This window comes from Lepidochelys kempii, chromosome 11, assembly GCF_965140265.1.
Source record: "Lepidochelys kempii isolate rLepKem1 chromosome 11, rLepKem1.hap2, whole genome shotgun sequence".
Taxonomy (NCBI): Eukaryota; Metazoa; Chordata; order Testudines; family Cheloniidae; genus Lepidochelys; species Lepidochelys kempii.
Genome location: NC_133266.1, coordinates 42,128,483 through 42,151,348, shown reverse-complemented (window position 1 = coordinate 42,151,348; position 22,866 = coordinate 42,128,483). Strand labels below are relative to the sequence as shown.

Sequence of the window (22,866 nt, the reverse complement as noted above, 5' to 3'; positions counted from 1 at the left end):
AGAAATCTCTTTTCTGATAGGGATCTAAAAAAAAAAAATCCTATTTCCTTGAAGAATAAAACTTATATTCTGTCAACTTTTTTGTTATTGCATCCCTATTTTTAATTTCAAACAATATAAAAACGTAGCGCACTCCTTCTCCTTAATTTTTGGTAGACAGGCTTTTTATAATTGTTTTCGTTGTTGGTTTGCTAATGTGCATTTAGTCACTTACAAAACTATTTACTGTGTATCGCAGCCCAAACATATCTGGAAAACTGGATTGTACAAATAATACTATGTGTGTGGTGTGTGTTTAATTAGTGACCTGCAATGTGGTTTTAAAATTAACAGGAAAAACTGTGGCCATTTAAACAGCACTTACTTAAAAGGTAAAAAGCACAATTTAAAAACCATGCACTTACAGCTGAAGTTGTTTTTTTTTAAGGAGTTGGTATGCCTGCACTTTACAATAGCAACTACTTAAAAGAACCCATTCAACATGAGCTCTGGTCAGTTTTAAAAATGAATCAAAAGCTACCTGTGGTTATAAAAATTAAAAAAATGTGGAAATTCACATTTTCCTATTTTGTAAATGTTTTTTTTCTCCCTTGCTTTTGTACGAAAGACACACACACACAGGAAAAAGTGACAGACTGTACAGAAGAAACAGTGAAGCTGACTAGATACAAAGTCCTTTCAAAATGCACTATGCAAACATACTTATTTTTGCCACCTAAACTCTCATTTATAATATGGTAGATGTTGCTTTCTTTTAACAGTAAGTTTAAAAAAAAATCAAACATAAGTGTAATGTATGTTTTTAAGTTAATGGTAACTACTTACATTTTCATAGAGCCTTTTTATGATACCTTGCGGTGCTCTACAATAAGCTTGAAATTAAAAATGAAATCCGTCTTGCCACTCTTTACTTAGAAGCCAAAGATACCAAATGTCTACGTTCCTAGCACAGGAAAAGATATTCTTCATATCAGTAGGTTCAAGAGTACAACAGAGCAGTTTGCAAGCATGCACACAATTGGAGAATCTGTCTGACAGAATGTCAGACTTGGGCATCTAGAGCAAGTAATGTGTTGGGGGTGTGTGTGATATATATATATAAAAAATCTTGATTTTTAGTGAGGCTTTTGGCATAGTCCCACATGACATTCTCATGAGCAAATTAGGGAAATGTGGGCTAGATGAAATTACTGTAAGGTGGGTGCACAACTGGTTGAAAAACCATACTCGAATAGCTATCAATGGTTTGCTGTCAAATTGGGAGAACATATCTAGTGGGGTCTCTCAGAGTCAGTCCTGGGTCTGGAACTATTCAATATTGTCATTAGTAACTTTGATAATGGAGTAGTGTGAGTGCTTATGAAATTTGTGGATGACACCTAGCTGGGAGGAGTTGCAAGCACTTTGGATGACAGTATTAGAATTTGACAAATGGACAAATGACTTTGACAAATTGGAGAATTGATCTGAAATCAACAAAATGAAATTCGATAAAGGTCAAGTGCAAAGTAATTCACTTAGGAAGGAAAAATCAAATGCACCACTAAAAATGGGGAATAACTGGCTAGGTGGTAGTACTGCTGAAAAGCATCTGTGGGTTTTAGTGGATCACAAATTGAATATGACAATGTGATGTATTTGCTAAAAAGGCTAATATCTCTGGGGTATATTAACAAGAGTGTCATATGTAAGACATGAAAGGTAATTGTCCCACTCTACTTGGTACTGTAAGGCCTCAGCTGGAGTGCTATGTCCAATTCTAGACACTACATTTTAGGGCTGAACCAATTGGAGAGTCCAGAGCAGAGCAACAAAAATGAGAAAAGGTTAAGAAAATCTGACCTGTGAGGAAAGGCTAAAAAAACTGGGCATGTTTATGAGAAAAGATTGAGGGGGAACCTGGTAAGTCTTCAAATATGTTAAGGGCTGTCTGTTATGGAGAACAATTGATCACTTTATGTCCACAGCAGGTATAACAAGAAGTAATGGGCTTAATCTTCAGCCGGGAAGATTTAGGTTAGATATTAGGAAAACATTTCTAACTATAAGGGTAGTTAACTCAGGAATAGGCTTCCAAGGGAGATTGTGGAATCTCCATCTCATTCATTCATTCACTCACACACATACAAAATGAGTACATACACACAGTCTTAGTGAACCTATTTCTCGCTTCCCTTTTCACCAAACCTTAAAACTTCAAGTTGCATGAATATGGAAGAATTAATAATAGAACGTACAATTAAAATGCTTGCAAATCAAGTAAGAATATGACAGGTTTCAGAGTAGCAGCCGTGTTAGTCTGTATTCGGAAAAAGAAAAGGAGTACTTGTGGCACATTAGACTAACCAATTTATTTGAGCATAAGCTTTCGTGAGCTACAGCTCACTTCATCGGATGCCACTAGTACTCCTTTTTTCAAGTAAGAATATGTTCTTTGATGCAGTGATATTGGCACCCTCTACTGCAGATGCAGGAAAGCAAATCCTTGTTAGACTGGCCTTTGGTATTTTCAGTATTCAACTGGGACAGGTAAACTAAGAATCTCTAAAGGTGTTGCAGTCTAATAATATGTTGACTTAGCAAATCCAGATGGTTTCTGGCTTCCATTATTAAAATATAGAAATAGGGCATAACGGAGTCCTTATAACTTGCCCTTTTAACACTACTGATTACATAAGTACTGTGAGTAATGCTAAGTATGCTGAGTTAATAAGCTGTAAACAGAAATTAAGTGTTTTACCAATGACTGAACAATGAGTCTTATAGGTGTGTGTTCATTTAGAGCCAGAAAGTCCTATTTTTTAATATTGCCTCACCCCCCTCCTCAGCAATAGTCTGATCCTTTGACCTTGAAGGTGCTAGTCTGTCCATAAAAATCAGACATCTCCCTCCCCTGACTCAGCCTCTCTGAACAGGAGGTTGTCACTATCCCTTATGAAATTCCCTTTGCATATTTTAAAGTCTTTTACTATTATAATCAATACTATTGAGCAGTCAGGTTGGGGCTCCCACTCTTCCCTCCTCTGTACCTTAATTTCTCCAAATACTACTTTGAAGGTAGATCCACACAAGTGGGAGCTTTCAGCCTACATTTGCAATCCCCTGCCTTCTGGATTGGTTCTTGATATTAGAAGAGGTCCCTTTTAGAGATACTAATTGACCTATATTATAATATTTGCTTTCCCTAACCAAAGGGATAGCCTAGCAAACAGCTAGTTGTCTGCTGTGCCCTTGAGGCTAAAGAGATGGGGTTCATGTAATTTGTAGATTTCTTGCAAAACTAATTCTACTTTATATCAAATATGAAATGTGCAAATAGATTTTAATCTATCATATTTGGTACTAATTCAGCTTCTCTCAGCACTCCTTTCTGGCTAGCACATTAAATAGTACTAGCTAATTGCTGGGTGTCTTTTGTTGGCCTTTTCAGGTGGGACACAGGTAAAAAGGCTGCCAACAGAAACAAGGATTAATGTTTATTTCAGAAGGTGTAACTTTCCTGGACTTGTTGGGAGGCACTAGGAAAGGGGTAAGATATAAGAATAAGTTATATCACAGTATCCGTGAATGTTCATTACTGACCACTGGATCATCATGGTTTTATAACTTGGGAAACAAAATGTTGCTGGTATGGTTGTTGTCAACTGTGGAGTGTAGTACAGGCCTTCTTAAAAAAAAAAAAAAAAATCCACTTGCTTCTTAGAAATGGGAAGCTTTACCAAGCAAGTTGAGGGGCCAATTCCTTTAATGTCTGCAAAGTGGAATTGTAATTTACTTAAAATATATAAGGGCTAGAGTTGTGCCGGTAACTTCCCAAATGTGAATGGATTAAAAGGACATAATGTCTTTGTTCCGAGAGCTCCCGTAACTTATAGGTTTGCAAAATAGAAGTAGAACAAATTAAGAAAACCTCTAATTGTTTTCATTGCTGCTGCAGGTAGTAGTGAAATTGTCAAGAGTTGTCAATTTATGCAGCTGCTTCTTCGTAAAATTTATGAACAGCAGTGGAGGCACTCTCAGGGAGCTATTCACAAGGGAGGCTGAGGGGGGAGGGCAGATAAGAGTAGCTGGCATTTTTTTTCTCTCAGCCTTTGAACCAGGCAGGAAGTTGGTGGAAATGTAAAGTAGTGGAGCCTCTCCTCTCTTGCCTTTCACAGCAGCTAAGAAGTTCTGACATGCTGCAGGGAGGGGAGAGAGAGAGCAAGCTTCTGGCTACTGCAGGGAGGTGCTGGCATTTCAAATATGATGCAGCTGGTGTACAAGATGGTGCCAAAGACAGCCCTCTCCCACTTAATTGCAGGGTTGGGCTTCTCACTGGGGATGTGTCCCTGGATCTCATTTTTGGAGCTCCCAACCCTCCTTCTGGCTAGCAGGTCTAATCCTTCCATTAGCAGATGTCTAAAAGGTTTTTCAAGTCCTAGGCCAGGTCTATATTAGGAGCACTTTGCTGCGATAGCTATACTGCTATGCTATACTATAGACTTTGACTGGCACAGCTGTGTTCATCACAAATCATAGCCCATCACATTGTGGCTGACATAGCTATGCCAGCAAAAGTTTGTAGGGTAGACCTGGCCCTAGTTAAGTGTCAGTTTGCACCAACCTCTAATTTATCCTTGCTTTGGCTTACTAAGGCCTGGTCTACACTTAATTAGTTTGACCTACCTGCATTGCTCAGGGATGTGAAAAATTTCACACCCTGTGTGTCAAAATTAGGTTCACTTAACCCCCGTTGTAGACAGAGCTAGGTTGGCAGAAGAATTCTTCTGTCAGTGTAGCTACCACCTGTTGGAGAGGTGGAGTAACTACATAGATGGAAACAACCCTTACATCGATGTAGGAAGTGTCTACACTATGGCTACAGTGGTAGCGCAGTATATCCCAATAACTTGCACTTATTTCGCTACTTTCATCCAAGGTTCTGAAAGTATTTTACTGGTTATTTTACTGTGCCTAGAAGTGCGCTAGGCATCTGCAGAGCATATAGAAGCTACAGACGCTGCCCTGAAGATGTGACATAATAAAAGGGGTGGGAAGGATTATTAAAGCTACAGGGTTTGTGAACCTTTAACTAATTTAGCAGCAGTCCTGTGAGGATATATATCATACACCCTTTTTATTGATGTGTGAAGTGAGTCACAAAGTGGCTAATGGCCTGATCTTTAGAATTCAATGACAGCTATGTGTGGTCAGTACCTTTGAAGTGGAAGCCCTAAGTGGTTTACTCAAGGTCACAAAACCAAATTGTTGTCAGTGGAAACAACCTAAAATGCCTAAATCCCAGCTCCTGACCTGAGTAGTCCCAGAACATGAACACTGCTTATTTATTCTGCACTAATTTTTCTTTTAATTTATTATATAGAGTGCCATAAAGGGATCATAAATACAGGATGATGAATTACACCTGTCATACACACTGGTTATATTTCAGAGAGATCTAAAAGACTTGTAAGAAGAAAAACAATTTGCAAATTGGACTCTTACACAAACTGTGCTATTAATGTGCAGTGACTCTCCCATGATTGTGGAATGTGCTGCAAAAACAATTTCCTTTATCTGAAATGCTGAACAATCTACAATAGAGGGCATATGGTATTATTATTTTGTTGTTGTACAGCAATATTAGAATGATTCATTTTGAAACAGGGTTCTATCAGCTGGCCCTTGGGGTATTCATAGTATAGTAAAGCAACATGGGTTAGTTAATCTTCTATCATTTTTATTATTTTCAGTGCATATCTATGGTCTAATGACAATTAACCATGCATTTCTTTATATTTTCACTGTCATCTTGCGCTAGTTGTAAGTATTCAACTGTTAATTAGGCTGATATGGTTAGTATGAAGAACATCTTTTTGTATATTTGAGAGACAATCATTCATTTTAATATTAAATCATATATTTTTGTTAAAGTATTGTCAATAATCACTTTCTATTTCCTGTTTTCTAGTTGAAGCTTTATATCAAACCACTTACCCAGAATATCTCCAGTACATTTACTTAGTGGCTCCAATATCTCTTATGATGCTAAACCCTCTTGGGTTTATCTTCTGTGAAATCCAGAAAGGGCGAGATAATCGCAGTATGTCGCACAACAAAATGAAAATAGTGGGACTTGGGCTTCTTCGAGTGTTGCAGAACCCAATAGTATTCATGGTCTTCATAGGAATTGCCTCAAATTTTATTCTTGGACAGAAGATACCAGTGTATCTTGAAAACTTCCTTGATGGACTAGCCAGTTCATTTTCTGGCTCAGCACTCTTTTACCTTGGACTCAGCATGGTGGGACAAATAAAAAAACTGACGAAGAATGCATTTGTTGCACTGATTCTTCTCATCACAGCTAAACTGTAAGTTTGATGTGTTTACTTTTGTATTTACATGTTTCAGTATTTTTTGTATATTGCAACATTTAGAAAAGCATTAAATGGACAGTCAGTATTACTAATACTTATCCATATCTCTCACAACTAATGTATTATTAAAACAGATCTCATTTTTAACAAGTTTACTTTTCATTCCAAACTGCTTGGTTAGTTTTTGCATTTTGCTTAGCTTAGACAATGAAACTAAACTGGTGAGTTTTATTTGTTCCTATTTGCTTTTGAGTCATTTTAACTTCTTGTGCTGCAATGTTTAAATTCCCCAAATAATTTTGGATTATTTTTAAAACCCACTTCTGTTCACATTAGACTGTAAAATGATTTATTTAAATCTAAATTTTGAGTATCAGTAGATGATAGTTTCCCTTTAAAGTTCAGCCAATTTGCCAGTGAATTAACTTCTGCCATCGCATTGCTTGGACTAAATAAAGATAAATGTTCTTATTGATGAACTGTGCACTCTTTCTTGCTGTGAAGCTACAATTCACATCACAGTATTACTGCTCTGATATAGTCAAAGAAATATAAACCTTATATGAAGAAGAGCTTGGATGTTGGCAGAGTAAAAATAATTAACATGCATAACCCAGATCAGTGATGGTGAAGTTGTGAATTGGACACATGAAAAGAATATGAAAGAAAACTAATTGATTGTTCATGCTATTTTTTGTTTAATACTAGGCCTATATACATCTGTGTGGACTTTTTGCTCCCATTCCCTTCCCTCACCCCCCCCCCCCCCATCCAAAAATGATGCTGTCTTGGCACAGCATTAATAGGGGAAACTTTTTTTTTTTTTTTCCCTTGCTTGGAAATCATGTCTAATATTTCCCAACCTAGATGCCTAAAGATAGGGACTTGCCTAACTTTCAAAGGTGGTGAGTGAGCACCTGCAACTACCAATGACTTCAGGTGGCATTTGTGGATGCTCATCACCTCTGAAAATCAAGTAAATTTTATTTACATACCTTAACAAGGAGTTAGGAGACTAACTTGAGGCAACCACCTTTGGTCTTTGACTTAGCACAAAAAGCAGCTCAGCATATTATGACAAAATAGGCTTATATCCTAAATCAGTGGTCTCCAAACTTTTTATGGCCAAATCACTTTTTGAATCTAAGGGCAATTCAGGATCTACCCCGCCCCTTCGCTGAGGGCTCCACCCCTCCCCCACCCTCACTCGCTTTTACTGGGCTGGGGCAGGAGGTTGGGGTTCAGGAGGGCGTGCGGGCTCTGGGCTGGGGCAGAGGGGTCCGCAGTCTGAGAGGGGACTCTGGGCTGAGCCTGGGGCAGGGTTTAGGGTGCAGGAGCAGGCTCCGGGTTGGGTCAGAGTGTTGGTGTGCAGGAGGGGGTGCAGGGTGCAGACTGAGAGGGAGTTTGGGTGCAGGAGGAGGCTCTGGGCTGAGGCACAGTGTTGGGGTGCAGGAGGGGGTACAGTGTTCTGGCTCTGGGAGGGGGTTCAGGTGCCGGAGGGGGTTTGGGGTGCACTTACATGTGGTGGCTTTCGGTTGGCCGTGGGTACAGCAAGGCTATGGCAGGCTCCCTGCCTACCCCAGCCCCATGCTGCTCCTGGAAGGGGCCAATGTGCCCCTGCAGTCCCTGGGGTGGGGGGAGGGGAGGGGGCACATGGCTCTGTATGCTGCCCCTATCTGCAAGCACCATCCCCACAGCTCTCCCGGCCAATGGGAGCTGTGGGGGCGGTGCTTGCAGGCAGGAGCAGTGAGCAGAGGGAGACCCCTGCCCCGCCTGTGGGGCTGCATTGGCCACTTCCGGGAGCGGTGTGAGGCTGGGGTAGGCAGAGAGTCTGCCTTAGCTGCAGCCACATTGCACTGCTGCTGGAGATTACGATCGACTGGGAGATCCTCGAGGGTCAACCAGTCAATCGCGATTGTCCTAAAGAGTCACTGTCCTAAAGAGGTTCTAGTTCTCAGTGCAACTTATAAAAAAAATTATTTGAGAGTTTGTCAGTTTTAAATTGTCTCTGATGTTTGGTGACTAAGTAGGAAGGTTTACTGTGTAGTCCATGAATGCTGTTTCAGTTTTGCAAGAAGAACTCTAAGATTCTTTGCTCACCTCACCTCATAAAAGATTTTCCCACTTACAGTAGATGCTTGCTGTTTGGCTTGTTCTTTTTAAGAAGGGACAGGATACCCCAAATTGTTTAACTTGAATATTTGTAGCTTTGTTTTGTTCACCACTGGACTCTTACAGCAAGCTGTTCAAACATGCGTGATTGCCCACTTCTTTATTCTGTAGCCTGTGGAGTTTCCCCAGTTCTAATACAGATTGCCCCCAGGAGCAGCTGTCACGATATGGTATCTTTCCTTCAGATAGCAGAGCAAAGTATATGTAGGCTTTCTCAGAGCCTACTGCAATTTTGCTGATCTATGGACTGTTTGGAAGATGACAAAGATGCTAAAAATAGCAGAACTCCCACTATATCTTGCCTCAGTGACACCGTATCTCCAAAATCATGCCAGGAGCTAGATTGTTTTTCAGATGCTCCATCTGGCTGCCTGACATGTGGAAAGTTTTTTTTTTTTTTTTTTTTTTCCTGAATTAGTTATCTCAAACAAGATTCTGGACCAGATTCTGATCTCAGTTGTGCTGGTATAAAACTTGAATTGACTGGCCTGAAAACCAGAGTAAATTGTTTTAAAGGATTTATATGGTGATTGGAATCTATTTCTGTCTGTATTAGTTCATGTTGCAGTAGTTAGCAGGTATCTAAACTTACTGTTGGAGTTCTGTTATATATTTATTTGAACATGATTTTGTGTATACATACCACTGTACCTAGGGAAGCAGTTACTGAAAGTGAGGTCCCTCTTTTCTTTGTATATTTAATACTGTTGTTCAGAGAAGCCTGAAATTTCGCCTTTTAAGCTGAAAGCAATGCAGGGAAATGTCACTTAAGAGAGTAAGTATGTATTCATTTTTTCTTTCCTTTTCAGACTGATGATGCCACTTTTCTGTAGAGAGATGGTGGAATTGTTGGACAAGAATGACAGCTTAGTCAACCACACCAGTTTATCAAACTATGCATTTCTCTATGGAGTCTTTCCAGCAGCACCTGGCGTGGCTATCTTTGCAAACCAGTTCAATATGGAAGTAGAGATTGTATGTGCCTGACATTAGCAAACTCAGCATTAATTTTGATTTTAATTTTATTGATAAAATATTTTTAATACAAACTTTTGAGAAAGTTAGCTTTTCATAATATAGACACATCTGGGTCTCTTATGCTCTCTAGGGATCAAAATATGAATTACAATTCAAATTAACAATTAAACCATGCAGTTTTTTTTCTGCTTTCTGTTTCAAGTGTTCACATAATACAGATTTTTTTTTAAACCTAAGATCCTATTCCTAGAGCCTAGATTAAGAAAAATATGTGGACTCAAATAACTTAAAGCAGAAGGAAAATTCTATATGTTCCTGTTGAAGCCAATGGAAGTTTTATCACTTGCTTCAGTGGGAGCTGAATTAGGTCACTGCTATGAACTTTTGAAAATCCCACCTTGAGTGACTCTCTCCCCTTTACAGGTGCCGACTTCTTCTGGCTCAAGTGGGTGCTTGACCCCCCTCTACCCCTGGCCCCATCCCGACTCCACCCTGTCCTGCCCCCATTCCAACCCCTTCCTCAAATCCCTGCCCCAGCCCCACCTCTTCCCTGCCTCCTCCCTTGAGGGCGCCATGTTCCCGCTTCTCCCCGCTCCCTCTCGGAGCTTGCTACAGCTGTTTGGTGGCAGCAAGCGCTGGGAGATAGGCAAAGGAGTGGGGACACAGCGTGCTCAGGGGAGGAGGCAGAGGAGGAGGTGAGACGGGGCTGGGAGCTTGACTATCGGTGGGTGCAGAGCACCCACTAATTTTTCCCTGTGGGTGCTCCAGCCCCTGAGCACCCACAGAGTCGGCGCCTATGCTCCCCTTCGGTTAAACCTTATGATAAAAAACCATGTAGTTCTTGTTTCTTATCCAGAGGACACTGCTCCAACTTCACTATTGGATTTATTACAAATAACTCTTAAACAGAAGAGATGTTTTATGAAGTGAGCCAAATTCTTACAGGCATTCTGCATACACTTCAGGGTGGAAAGTCCAAGTATCCAGGGTGCATCATGTTTATTACCGGACCCAGCAAGTGGCTCCTATCCACAGCTTCCCATATAAATTATTCGAGATGCTGCGAGAAAGAGACTCTGGGGAATAGACAATATGTGGAGCTGCTGCTGCCTTGAATATGGGCACACATTGATGCTGTTTTTTTAGCAGCATTTTGGAGTGGCATTTCACATAGTTCCAGAATCTGGCCCTATATACATGTGCATCTGTAACTGTTTGATTTTCTTTCAGTATTCCTTCTAGGCAAAATAATAAAACATTTGTCATAATTTTTTAGAAGAATTACACAGATTTTTTTGCAAAAATATACAAGAAAGATACAATAACGAAGCATTGTAGCTTAATTTTGTGTCTAACCAACCTTGGCAATGTCCCTTTATTAGTCAGAGGGCTGGTGTGTGTAGAATCTCTGCTGCTGTTGAATTCCGAAAGCGAGGAAGCCAGGGAAAACCAAAATATAAGTAACACGTAAACACATCCAGGCTTTTTTTCATCCTTGAATTTGTATGACAGAAAATGCACATCTGCACAAACAAATTTTATTTGTTTAATGTAAAATATAAAGCTGTGCATTGGAGGGAGAGACTAAGCTGTGACATTCCGCATTGTAGTATGTTCGCCCAGTCCTGTACTGGAGTCATTGGGATTACTAATGTGAGAAAGCACTGTTAATGTAGAGAATTTGCAGAGAGGGCTCCCAAACAGATGTTGTTTTTGATTACGCTTGTTACAAGATGTTCATCTTCTTCTTAACTGTCTGCAAAAAATGGATGTATTTCCTACAATTCATAGCCCAAATTCTGGTTGATCTTCTAACCATGCAATACATTGACTTCAGTAGAATTCCATATGGTATTTAAGACCAGGGTAGAATTTTGCCCATAGTATATTTCCTAAAAACAGATAATATAACAGAAATGTAATATCTTCTCCGCTTTCTCCTCTTGATTTCTGTTTGCAGATTACCTCAGGAATGGTGATAAGCACATTTGTGTCTGCTCCTATCTTGTATGTTTCTGCTTGGCTATTGACCATTCCATCTATGGATCCAAACCCATTGGCATCTGCAATCCAAAATGTTAGCTTTGATATAAGTATTGTCAGTCTCGTCTCCCTGGTAAGTATTGATAATACAGTAAGGTAAAGGAAATACCCAAACCACATTAAATGGCAGTAAGGTAGTGACAAACAGCAAGCCAGGTAATTGAAAGACAAAATTGTCATTTCATCACTCTTACCCTCTTGTAGGAGAGGGGAGGAGAGAAGAGAGAGAGAGAGGCTCTCCAATGTAGGGTAAATGGTCCACCGTAAAGCTAACATGAACGAAGTAGTTGTAAAAAAGGAATGGTCCGGTGGTAAGGGTATTAAGCAAAGGACTTTGGAGATCCAGGTTCAGTTCCCTGCTCTTGCACAAACTGCCTGTGTTGACTTGGGGCAAGCCATTTGGGTGCTCTGTGCTTCAGTTCCTATCAGTAAAAATGAGGATAATTGCACTTCCCTTTCTGACGGGGGGTTTTGAGGACAAATACATTACAAATTGTGAGATGCTTAAATACTAGGCCTATACACATCTCTGTGGATATTTTTGCCCACTGGCCCCCACTCTTACATCCAAAAAAGGTGCTGGCAGGGGCTACTGCAGTAGCAAAGATAGAAGTTAAAGCTGAGGCATCTCTCTGAGCTGAATGCCTCCACAGTCTTGGCTAGTGAGAGCAGTTAGCATGGAAGTTATTTAGCATTAAAATGTTTGGGAAATTATTTTCCTGGCAACAACCTCTGGTTGCCTGGTTCATAAAATAGGTTGTGACATCCCAGAATGCATCATTTGCCATCATTACACTGCCATGGATAGGTTTGTTTGTTTTTTTTAACGTAAGTTAAAATATCCATGCTGAATGGTTCCCACAGCCTTATAAGCTGGTCCATTCAGCACAGTTTCCGAGTTTCACTCCATTTTTAGCTTTGGAGTTCATCTTTCCAGAAGCTATCTCAGACTTACATTTGCATTTTATACCTTTTGTCAGAGTGCTGCTTTTTGATATTTCTAATAAAAGGCGGGAAAGTTTTATGTTGAGATATGAAATATGTGATGATAAATGTAAAGAAACTGGTGTGATTAACTGGTTAAATTCTTGTGTTGTAAGCAGTTGAATACTCCCTAAAGTTTTATTAATTTAAAGGAAAGGATAAATGTCACGCAGTTTAAAAATAGAATTAAAAATAAAATGCATGTAAATTAGTCCTTCATAATAAGCAAAATTTTTCTCCTTACTTATTATCAATTTTGTGTAGGAAGATAAACTTCTCAATGTAGCTCATGGGTACCTTTTTGAAGAAGTGTGAATATTGTTAACCTGGATCATTAAATATCTCAACAAAACCTTGAAAGAGTTGACAAAACAGAAGAATATAGAGTGGGGCACTGACTGTGACATTGAGGAGAAATGGAAGGACAGCCACAACTAGGACTTGCATCTTGGCAATCAACAAGCCTTTGTGGGGATTGTAAGAGAGGAATGGGTAGAAGCTGTGTCTTAAACTAAAAAAAGAGAGAGAGAGTGAGAGAGGGCGTGCACCAGATCCACCTAGCCTGAGCACCCCTAAGGAGGCATGGGTGGCTCTTCAGCATTTTTTCCACCCCTTTGTTTGTGAGGGGCAAGCAGCCTCCAGCTTGATATGACATGAATAGAGCAGCTTTAACTTGCCCCAGCAACAGCAGTCCCCTAAAAGTCACACCATCCCAAGCACACAGAAGAACTGCACTGTGGCTATGCCTCCTATGGCAAGGGGACTGGGAGCTGGTGGCATAGAGTTGATGCTTCCGGCTTTGTTATCTAAAAACAAAAGGAAGTGGCTTGTTGGATGTTTAATTCCTGTATGTTAAGCCTGAGTGCTCATCTTAATTTTTAAAAGTCCTAAATTGAACTCTTATTTCTTTTGTGTATTTCAGATCTGGTCTCTTACTGTTATTCTTTTGAGTAAGAAATATAAACAGCTTCCTCATATGCTGACGACAAACTTACTCATTGCTCAGGTCAGTACCAGGTAGAATATAAAAATCTTTAGATACAAACTTTTTTTTTTTTCTGAGAAATCGCTGTGTGGAAAGCTTACTTTATAGATATATGATGAAGAGAAAAAAGATCTAACACATTACTTTCTAAATAGCTTCAGTGTTACTGTGCCTCAGATTTTGTGTAGTAGACTGTATAGTATTTACTGTACAGAACAATCATTTGTGATTCTGTTGGAATAAATGATTATAACATTAAAGTCTCTCTGATAGAACTGTTTTTAGAGTAGCAGCCGTGTTAGTCTGTATTCACAAAAAGAAAAGGAGTACTTGTGGCACCTTAGAGACTAACCAATTTATTTGAGCATAAGCTTTCGTGAGCTAGGAATGCATCCGATGAAGTGAGCTGTAGCTCACGAAAGTATATGCTCAAATAAATTGGTTAGTCTCTAAGGTGCCACAAGTACTCCTTTTCTTTCTGATAAAACTGTGTCTCAAGCTGAGAAATAGAGGAAATTCAGAGGGAAAGCTCAGATTTGGAATACATTCTTTTCTCAATTTTATATGTGTAATTCTAAGTGGTGATAATCATATCTCTAAAAATAGCATATATCTTTTCATCCCAAAATGCTTCCCAATCTACATATACAGTAAGCACATATACATATACATGAAGCCATCTTCATTTGGTTGCTGTCAGCCACTTGAGGACATCTGGTACACAGCAGATGGCGCAACAGTGAGAGGGAAATGTTGGCTAAGGACACCGGAGCAAAACCCTGTATTTGAGAAAAGAGCCATGGAAGCTTTAAGGTCCAGACTTGACAGAAAAGATTTGGATTTATAAGTTCTCTGCTGCAAGACTTGCGTAAATGGAGTAAATTGCATGAGAATGCCACGTGTACTGAGAGAAAAGACTGAACCACCCTTTGCTCACTGGAATCTGTGTGTGTGCTTCTTTTTCCCCATGCTTTGCAAATGTTACTCTTGCCTATCATATAGATAGGATCATAAACACGCAGCATAAATTCATACAGTAGTTGCGGGACTGTTCTCTCAATACACATCTGTAATTCCCGTTGATACAAGTAGGAGTGAGTTACATGTGCCTAGCATTGGGAGAAAAGACCATATAAGACCTTCTTCCCTGGAAGTCAACTGCAAAACTCCCATGGAGTTCAGTGGGAGGATGATGGCGCCTGTTGTGTGCATATGCAGCAGACCTTTTTCTTAAGTATAATATTGATAGAAATATATAGTACATGATATTAAAACCAGCGAGGGTCCGTTGACTATTATGGAGTCCATCCTTTTCAAATATGGTTTGTTTAAATTAGACACTTCTTTTTTATAACTGCAAGTTAACTTCAACTGTAAAGGTTATTTTTCTTAAATTTGTATTCTAGTAATTTATCTGGGCCTCTTCACTACTAAGATTATCCTTGGACAGGTTGTGTCCCCAAGTGTGAATTATTTACCCGATAATTCTCCCAGATATCCAAACCTCAATCAGCCTCAGGTTTTTTTCAGTGCCCCTAAAACACTTCAGACAAAAAGGGTATGTAATGCATTTTATGAAATTTGTTTTCTGAACCCTCTTACTTCAGGTTTCTCTAACTCTAGAGTATGTTTGTTGTCAAAAATAGAAAATCCCTGAAAAACAAATGCTTATGTCAGTGACGTAGCCTTAACTTTGAGAGCACTATTGCACTGCTTTAATGCTGTGAAAACTCCTTTTTAAATATCTGAGAATTCATAAATTCAAACAAAATTCAGTTGTCTGGCTGCAGATCGTGGATTTTTGATAACTGTTGTATCTGTGCTACACTATTTATTTTTCCCCTCATATTTTAATTTCAATATTCAAATGATTGCAGCTTCACTCTCCTTTCACAGGTTGTTGCCTGCATTGGAATGGTGATGTGGAATTTCATTATTAGAGAGAGAAACATCACTCTGAAGATTCTGGTGTTCATCTTGTTATACAGCTCGCTTTATAGTACTTATTTGTGGACAGGTAAGTTGGAATGTGAATAACTTCTGCTTTCATGTGGTAAAAATAAGTATTGTAGTGTGCAATTAATGTTTGAGAGTAATTGATTGTACTCTGGAGAGTCATCTTTCCTCACATTGTATGTTAATCGTTTATTTAATACTATAAATGTGCACAGTTCTGTACAGTGGTAGGTCATTGCCAAACAGAAACACTGCCTGCACTGGGGAGCTTACAGTCTAAGGCCCTGATCCTGCATTTGGTAGCTTGTGGATACATTGCTGTGCCTATGCAGAGCTCCATTGACTTGAGTGCAGTTCTGCATAGATGCAGCAGCCTGCTTGTACTGAACAAATTGCAGGAATATGCCTTAAAGGCAAAAGCAAACACAGAGTGAACAGTGGGGTGTAGCCTTTTAACATGTCATAAATTGTGGGGGGGTTTTCTGTAGGTTCTTAGGGATGGAGACAGTGGTAGATTGCTGTATAATAGCAGAGCTTTGGGGAAGTTATACTAGGCATATGAGGGGGCATGGAAGTGTACAAAACAGACCAAAAGAGGTGGAAGGAAAACTTGGGTAGCCTTATGTGAGTGTGACGGGATGTACCAAACCTGCACGGGGCCAACAGGGTCCAAGAGGCCTTGCCCCTGCTGCGCATGCTCAAGGTGGAAGGGACAGATAAAAGGAAGCAGCCCAGCTCAGTCTGGGCTGGCTGAGGAGGAGGAAGGATGTGTGCTGCAGGCTCCTGCAGAGACGCCTATGACTCTCCAAACGGTGGGATCTGTGGACCTGGACTACGCTGTGGATGACCAGCCAACTGCGGAGCCTGACTGGCATGTCGAGCTGCTGCCGGCTGGGGAGAGGCCTGAAATGCACCTTGCGGGAGAAAGGACCCAGGGAATGTTGATAGAAGCTGATGCTTAAACTCTTAACAGGGAATTTGCCTGGGTTCCCTCCTTTCCTTTCCCCCACCCCCCTGCTTGCCAGTAGGTGTGGCTACTGCTTGTTTGCTCTGCCCTGCCCAGGTGCTACAGACTGACTGTTTGTTAGCCTGCTATTACCTGCCTCAGCCAGGAGGCCCATGGGCCATAGTCTGTTGTCTGCTTGGCCCCGCCAGGGGTCCCGAGCCCTCCTTGTTGTAATTACCTGATCCCACAGGGAGTCCCAATGACCACGTGATGGGATGTACCAACCCCACATTGGGTCAATGGGGACGGCCCCACTCAACACACAAGATCCCCCGTGACAGTGAGGGTGACCATGTGGTTATTTGAGTTTTCCTACATCATGTAGATTATGGGTTTTTAGCTTTTTATTGGCCTTTGATGAGGAAACATGAACAGGCACAGACAAGGTTTCTTGTGAGGAAACTTTAGCCCGGCTTGAAAAGGCCTCTCGCCCCTCCTGTACTACTCAGTCACACGTGTCTCAGGACCAGTTTTAAGTGGGCAGCCTCTTTGCACTTGCATTTCATTCACTCATACCCACATACAGTTAGCCCCATAAAGGCAAGGCATTTCCCAATGGGAGTAGCTGGTTGAAAATCAGGCCCCTTATTTAGACACCTAATTATGGACTTAGGACCCCAGCTTTGGTTCACCATTTTTAAAAATCTTATCCAGTTTTTTTCATAAATATGGAAGTATGTAGTTTGCTAACTTCCTGAGTTGTGAGGGACTGATAATAGAATTTGGAAGTCCAGCTCAAAGACACTGTTGTGCGTATGTAAAAGAGTGCAGAGTTTCTGATTATGTTCATATTTAGCTATCTAAAATAGATCAATAATGAATCTATAATTGTTATAGTATTCAACTGGTCAATACGTTGATATAAAACCTGCTACTAATGAGCAACTATAAAAACAAACTGCTCATGTCTAACATCCATATATGACATCTACTAAATGTTTATTAATCCATTAGAAACCATTTGTAAATGGAACCTTACTGTACAGTGAGCCCAAGTTTATTTAACATTTTAAATACCTATTTAGAATGTAACTTTTGAAGGTAATAGTTTTTGTATAATTTTGTCATAGAAGAACTAGGAAAAAAACATGGTAGCTTGTAGCTTTTGACTTAATATATTGAGGCACTAGAAAGAAAGTCTTACCAGCTGTGTGATATTGGATACCAGTTGTAGTGTATCTAGACTCTTCAATTGTTACCTTTTTTTTTTTAATGAAAAGTAATAAAGCAGACATTTCTATTGTTTTCTTAGGTTTCCTCTCTCTGACTTTGCTGCTGTTAAAGAAAAGAGACGTAATAAAGATACCTGTTGGCTTTATCATCATAGCTGGATGGGGGTAAGTCGGCAGAAGTTTCCTGCAGAATAAGTGGGAAAATGCAAAATAATTATTTTCTTGACACACTTTGTATTTTGCTGTTGCAGCATCCCAACACTTCTAGTGGGAATCTTACTAATAACTGGTGAACGTAACCCTGACAGCATTGACTCAGCTTTTTTTTATGGAAAATATCAGGTATGAATGTTTCTCTTCACCCCTTTTGACACTTGCCTTTCACAGTATGTTACTGAGAAACTGTTTGTTTTCACTCTTTGCTTTACATATAACTAAAGAGCTTTCTTCCAAGTACAGTTTACAAGTACTGGCAATGCAAATACTAGGGATCAAATAGCCACTACTCAGCTTGGAGGCTGTGGTATTAAAATGTTTTTCTGTAACAAACAGTTATGAAAGACTGTTTGAACAGGGAGCCTTTTTGGCAACACTGACAAAAAGAAAGCAGAGACTGAATAGCCTGGGAGTGATGATGGGCAGTAAATCCCTCATCCTCTAGGTCAATGGTTCCCAAACTTTTTACTAAGGCAACCCACCAACTGCATTTTGATTTGTTTACTTTTTAACCCACCTGGAGTCCAAATTCGTTGGGGGCACAAAATCATAGATCAGCATCCTTCTTTCTCCTCCCCTGCTGCCTTGCCCTGCCAAGGGGCAGTGGCACCCTCTGCCCCAATGCTGCAACCATAATTCTAGCCCGATGCAGAAGGGGGGTAAAGTTATAGAATGAGCCACGCTCACCTTATAGTCCCCCTGTAGCAATGGCTCCTGTCCCATGAGACTGGACTTGGCTCCCCACTTCAGGCATTACTGCCTGTTGCACAGGGTTGCAGCGTCCCTCAAGTTTGGCCCAGCCATCCTTCTTTCATGAGGGAAAGGCGGCCGAGCCAAATTTGAGTGCGTGCCCCATGTGGCACGTCTCAATGCTTGGCGTGGGGGAACTGGGCTCTGACTCAAGGGACAGGAGCTGCCACTGCACAGTGGATGCAGGGCAGGTTTGCTTTCTAAACCCCTGATCCTGAGGCTTCCCCTCTGCATTGGGTCTGCAACCCATCTACAGTTTTCCTGCAACCCTCTGGTGGGTTGCGACCCACCACTTGGGAAACACTGTTCTAGGTTACCGGTTTGAATCCAGCTTAGCTTGGTAGTTAGCTAAAGTTGTTACCATCTAATGGCTGATCAGTGGTCTTGATCAAGGTCCTATAGACAGGTGTCCACGCTACTAGAACATTACACCAAGTGGCAATAACTAGCATCCTCGTTGGGAGTCTTGGCAGAGAAACGAAGGACTGAAAGCGCCTGGAGTCTGAACTACACTCTTACTGATAAATTGTTCATTCATCTCTGGCATGACATACACAGCTGGGGCAATGTGAGCTCCCCTTGTGGTTTTACTTTCCCAGTGGATCTAGAGGACGTGAGTATGCAGGGTTGTCAATCTGGTACCTGTCACAAGTACTAACAATCTCCAAATTGATACTGTGTGTTGATGGCAGATCTGTCAGACAGGCTAATTGGACTTGCAGAAGGAGAGGGGGTGGAAAATGGAGCCCTGCAAAAGGAGGAAAAGAGAGTGCACTTGTCCTTGGAATAAGAATCACAGAAGAAGGAGAAATGGGGGGAAAGGACAGGAAGTAGCTGAGAGCTGTCATTGCCTGGAGAGAAGGGTTCCTACAGAACAAAAGCCAAAGAAAAAGAACCCTCTGTGAGTTATCCAGGCTGGGAAGATCAGCTCAGCCAAGCATGCTGAGTGGACTTTTAGCTGCTGTTATGTCTTGTGGCATACATATAGAAATACATTTTGGTTTGTTCAGATTTAGGTGCTCCTCGACGGTTGGATTCTAGAAAGTACTGGTATTCAATGTGTCAGAAAACAAGCTTTTACATTTTCTTATGTTAAGGTGGCATATTTTTTTCTCTTGATTTTCCTCTGACAGATGGTTACCACAGCAGTGACTCTATTCATCAGCATTCTGATATCGGGTATCTCACTTCTGTGTATGAACAGAAATGAACAGGAGACTGACTATGAGATATTGAACCCATATTCACATAATGGCCAGAGGGAGAACTCTGAAAGGGAAGGGAATGAGGAGAATCCGACGTCAAGCAGTGGCTCTCCACCTTTCGCAGAATCCACTGCAGAAAGAGGTACAGTGTCTGGCTGTGCAAAAAACTGGGAGCTGGGGATAAACCATAATTCTGTGCATGAGTTTAACCTCTACTTGCTGGAAAGGGGAGCGGGAGGAGGGGAAAAGCTTGTCTTTCTCAATTCTTGAGAAATGCTAAGCTGCTATGGTGATGCGTGAAAATATAACCTTAATAGCGCACTTTCTCTCAGTTATTTTAATATGATGATTTAAGGGAGGTTTCTTAGTTATCACTATACCTAGTACTGTGGGCGTATGTGAAAGATCTCATTAATCAGGCATCTCTGACTGTTTCATCTGCACCCTGCCCACTAACCCAGCTCTTTCAGGACAGTCAAACTATTCCTTGTCCTCCTCATTTGGATTTAGTGTGCTTAGTTATGCCAGTGCTCCCTTACGTTGTTTATATAGCCAAGAGCACCTACATTGCTCCCATAGTGTAATGCTGTGTTTTGAAAACTTTTTAGTATATTAGGTGTCTGAAAAAGACCCTCTCTGAATGGAAGCTGGAAGAGAGTTGTCACACCCTTCTCCTTTAGGCAGTCAGTAATTTGTATAAAAACAACAAGGAGTCTGGTACATCTGAAGAAGTGGTGTTTTGCCCACGAAAGCTTATGCCCAAATAAATCTGTTAGCCTTTAAGGTGCCACCAGACTCCTTGTTGTTTTTGTGGATACAGACTCACATGGCTACCCCCTGATACTTGGCACTAATTTCTTGACACTAATTTGTATATTTTCAGATGTACAGTAAATGTTCTTCTTTTAGAATATTATAGAATAATTTTGTTTTCCCATCACATTACTGTAAATCAGGGAAACTATAACTATCCCTTTAATACTTAATATTTTTAATAGGTTGCTGTTCATGTCAAACAATAAATGGTGAGTTATGCTGCTCTGGAGAGGGAGAGCCAGTGTCAAATGCCACCTCTAATGATAGCTGTACTCCTCCCACCGAGACAGGTACGAGAATAATGTATTCCCATATAATATTCCATCTGTTGCACTGACTAATTTAGTTTTGCTACAATAGCAGTAAAAATTAAATTGGGAGATGTCATCACTTTAACTGTTCTACTTGGACATCCTGAACTTCTAATTAAAATAGAAAGCTTTTGCCATCATGTAACTTCTTATAGTTTACACTCTGCCATCAGAAAAAATACTACAACTGTCTTATTGTCCAGAACTATTAATTTGTAACAGACCATTTAGAAAGCTGCACAGAATGCAACCCTTTTAAGGGGATTTGTCCTCAGAACTTTCAGCACTAGTCTTCACACAGGGGATGGGACTTTCAAGGTATAGGGCACCTCTATCTGTTCATAAATTCCTGGTCCTAAACTGTTGGAGTTTGCATCAAGGGCCTGATCCAAGGTCTATAGAAGTCTTTATTGATTTCAGTGGGCTCTGGATCTAACCCTGTAGATTGTATTTTGCCCTCGTATGGAACGTTCCCTTCCAAGTGTATTTGTTTTGAGGGGGCCCAAAGAGCCATGGAAATTGAAGAATAGTTCACAATGAACTTTGTGCACCCTGCAAGAACCCTTGGTCCAGCCCATGCAGATGTTTACTTCTCAGTAGCCAGCAAAGTGATGATGCACACCGCAGCCTTCCTTAGCTGCACACTTTACAGGCAGCTCCATTCCATATGTACTGCATGCACAACATGTAACTTTCAACAGGTCCAAACTCTTTGGAACCCAAGCCATTTCTCACTGCAACACTTAATCAGGTCTCCTCAGTGAGGGCTATTTCCACACAGGAAGTTATAAGCAATTGAAAATGGGGTTACAATGGAAGCTCATGTAACCTTTACTTTAGCAGTTGATCGTGCTTCCCACTGTTACACCGAACTGCAGTGACACATACCCTGTTTTGTGTGTAGTACGTATTACTTCGTGCAGTTCTTTTCTTGCCATCTAGTGGCAGGTATGGAGAACTTTTAAATAACCACTACTAAACTTTGCGCTAGTATAGAGCTGTAATTTAGGCAGCAAAAGGTTTTGTTGTGTAAAGTTTTCCTGGTTAGAGAGAGAGCAACCATCTCCACCAGAAATCAACCAGTCCGCTTTGGGACAGATGTCTGAAAAATTTATAGTTAAAGCTAACATTAAAATTTCCCTTTTTGTGCATACATCCTCAGCACAGAAATTAAAATTGATATTATACATGCAAATTTCAGAAGTAGTAATAGGGTAGTTCGTGCATGGACTTGGAGCCAGGAACTCCTGAGTTGTTCAAGACTGCAGTATGTGTCAGCACTGATTAAATCAGTCATTTCAGCACTGAATAATGGGGAAGAGACACTGCACTGTGTAGATCCCAAACATGAAGAAAGCTGTGTGTGTGGACATTCCTGTTCACTTCCTCCTCCCATCTCTCCCCAATACTTCCTCTTCCTCACTGCTTCTAAAGGATTGTTGTAAGATTGTGGCTTTTGACTGGGTGTTGTACAAGCTGTCTAGCAGGGTCAGAATCATCAGACTCTGTAAGTTAAAAAGCCTAATTATAAATTCTGGTTAATGTTTTGCAGCAAATCAGTGTGAGAGTCATTGCAGTTCTGAAAACTGCATATTGGCACAGGAAGAACAACGTCTGCAGAGTGGAGACAAACAACTGGCTAGACATGTGTTGCTGTGTTTACTTCTCATTGTGGGCCTGTTTGCTGTAAATATTTCCTATTTCTGACATTGATTAGATCAGTGGTTTGACACTTTTTCAGGAAATCTGTATTGGCAGACCAGTAAAAATCTTGTAGTTCCCCATTTTTCTGGGTCAGTGTCAGTTCAGTCTGCACTATATTAAATGAATTGTGTGTATCTCAGTTCTGTCCCTCGTTAGAAGAGTACGTCACAAAATTAAATGTGCTAACTGTACCATTAACACTGCTGATGGCA

At 40.6% G+C, this 22,866-nt stretch overlaps 1 protein-coding gene across 11 annotated transcripts in view; it reads left to right on the top strand.

The window, feature by feature from the left end:
* The window catches only part of GPR155 (G protein-coupled receptor 155), a 43,663-nt gene that overhangs the window by 13,268 nt on the left and 7,529 nt on the right, over window positions 1-22,866 (top strand). For 9 of the 11 annotated variants that reach the window (XM_073305899.1, XM_073305898.1, XM_073305897.1 and 6 more), the window contains 10 exons: window positions 5,951-6,350; window positions 9,338-9,503; window positions 11,467-11,622; window positions 13,456-13,539; window positions 15,415-15,535; window positions 17,733-17,817; window positions 17,904-17,994; window positions 19,752-19,965; window positions 20,822-20,929; window positions 22,503-22,636. In XM_073305899.1, coding sequence (XP_073162000.1) covers window positions 5,951-6,350; window positions 9,338-9,503; window positions 11,467-11,622; window positions 13,456-13,539; window positions 15,415-15,535; window positions 17,733-17,817; window positions 17,904-17,994; window positions 19,752-19,965; window positions 20,822-20,929; window positions 22,503-22,636 — 1,559 coding nt within the window. Of the gene's footprint in view, window positions 1-3,430; window positions 3,530-5,950; window positions 6,351-9,337; window positions 9,504-11,466; window positions 11,623-13,455; window positions 13,540-15,414; window positions 15,536-17,732; window positions 17,818-17,903; window positions 17,995-19,751; window positions 19,966-20,821; window positions 20,930-22,502; window positions 22,637-22,866 lie in introns of all 11 variants that reach the window. The other 2 variants (XM_073305903.1, XM_073305900.1) reach the window with 2 other exon arrangements.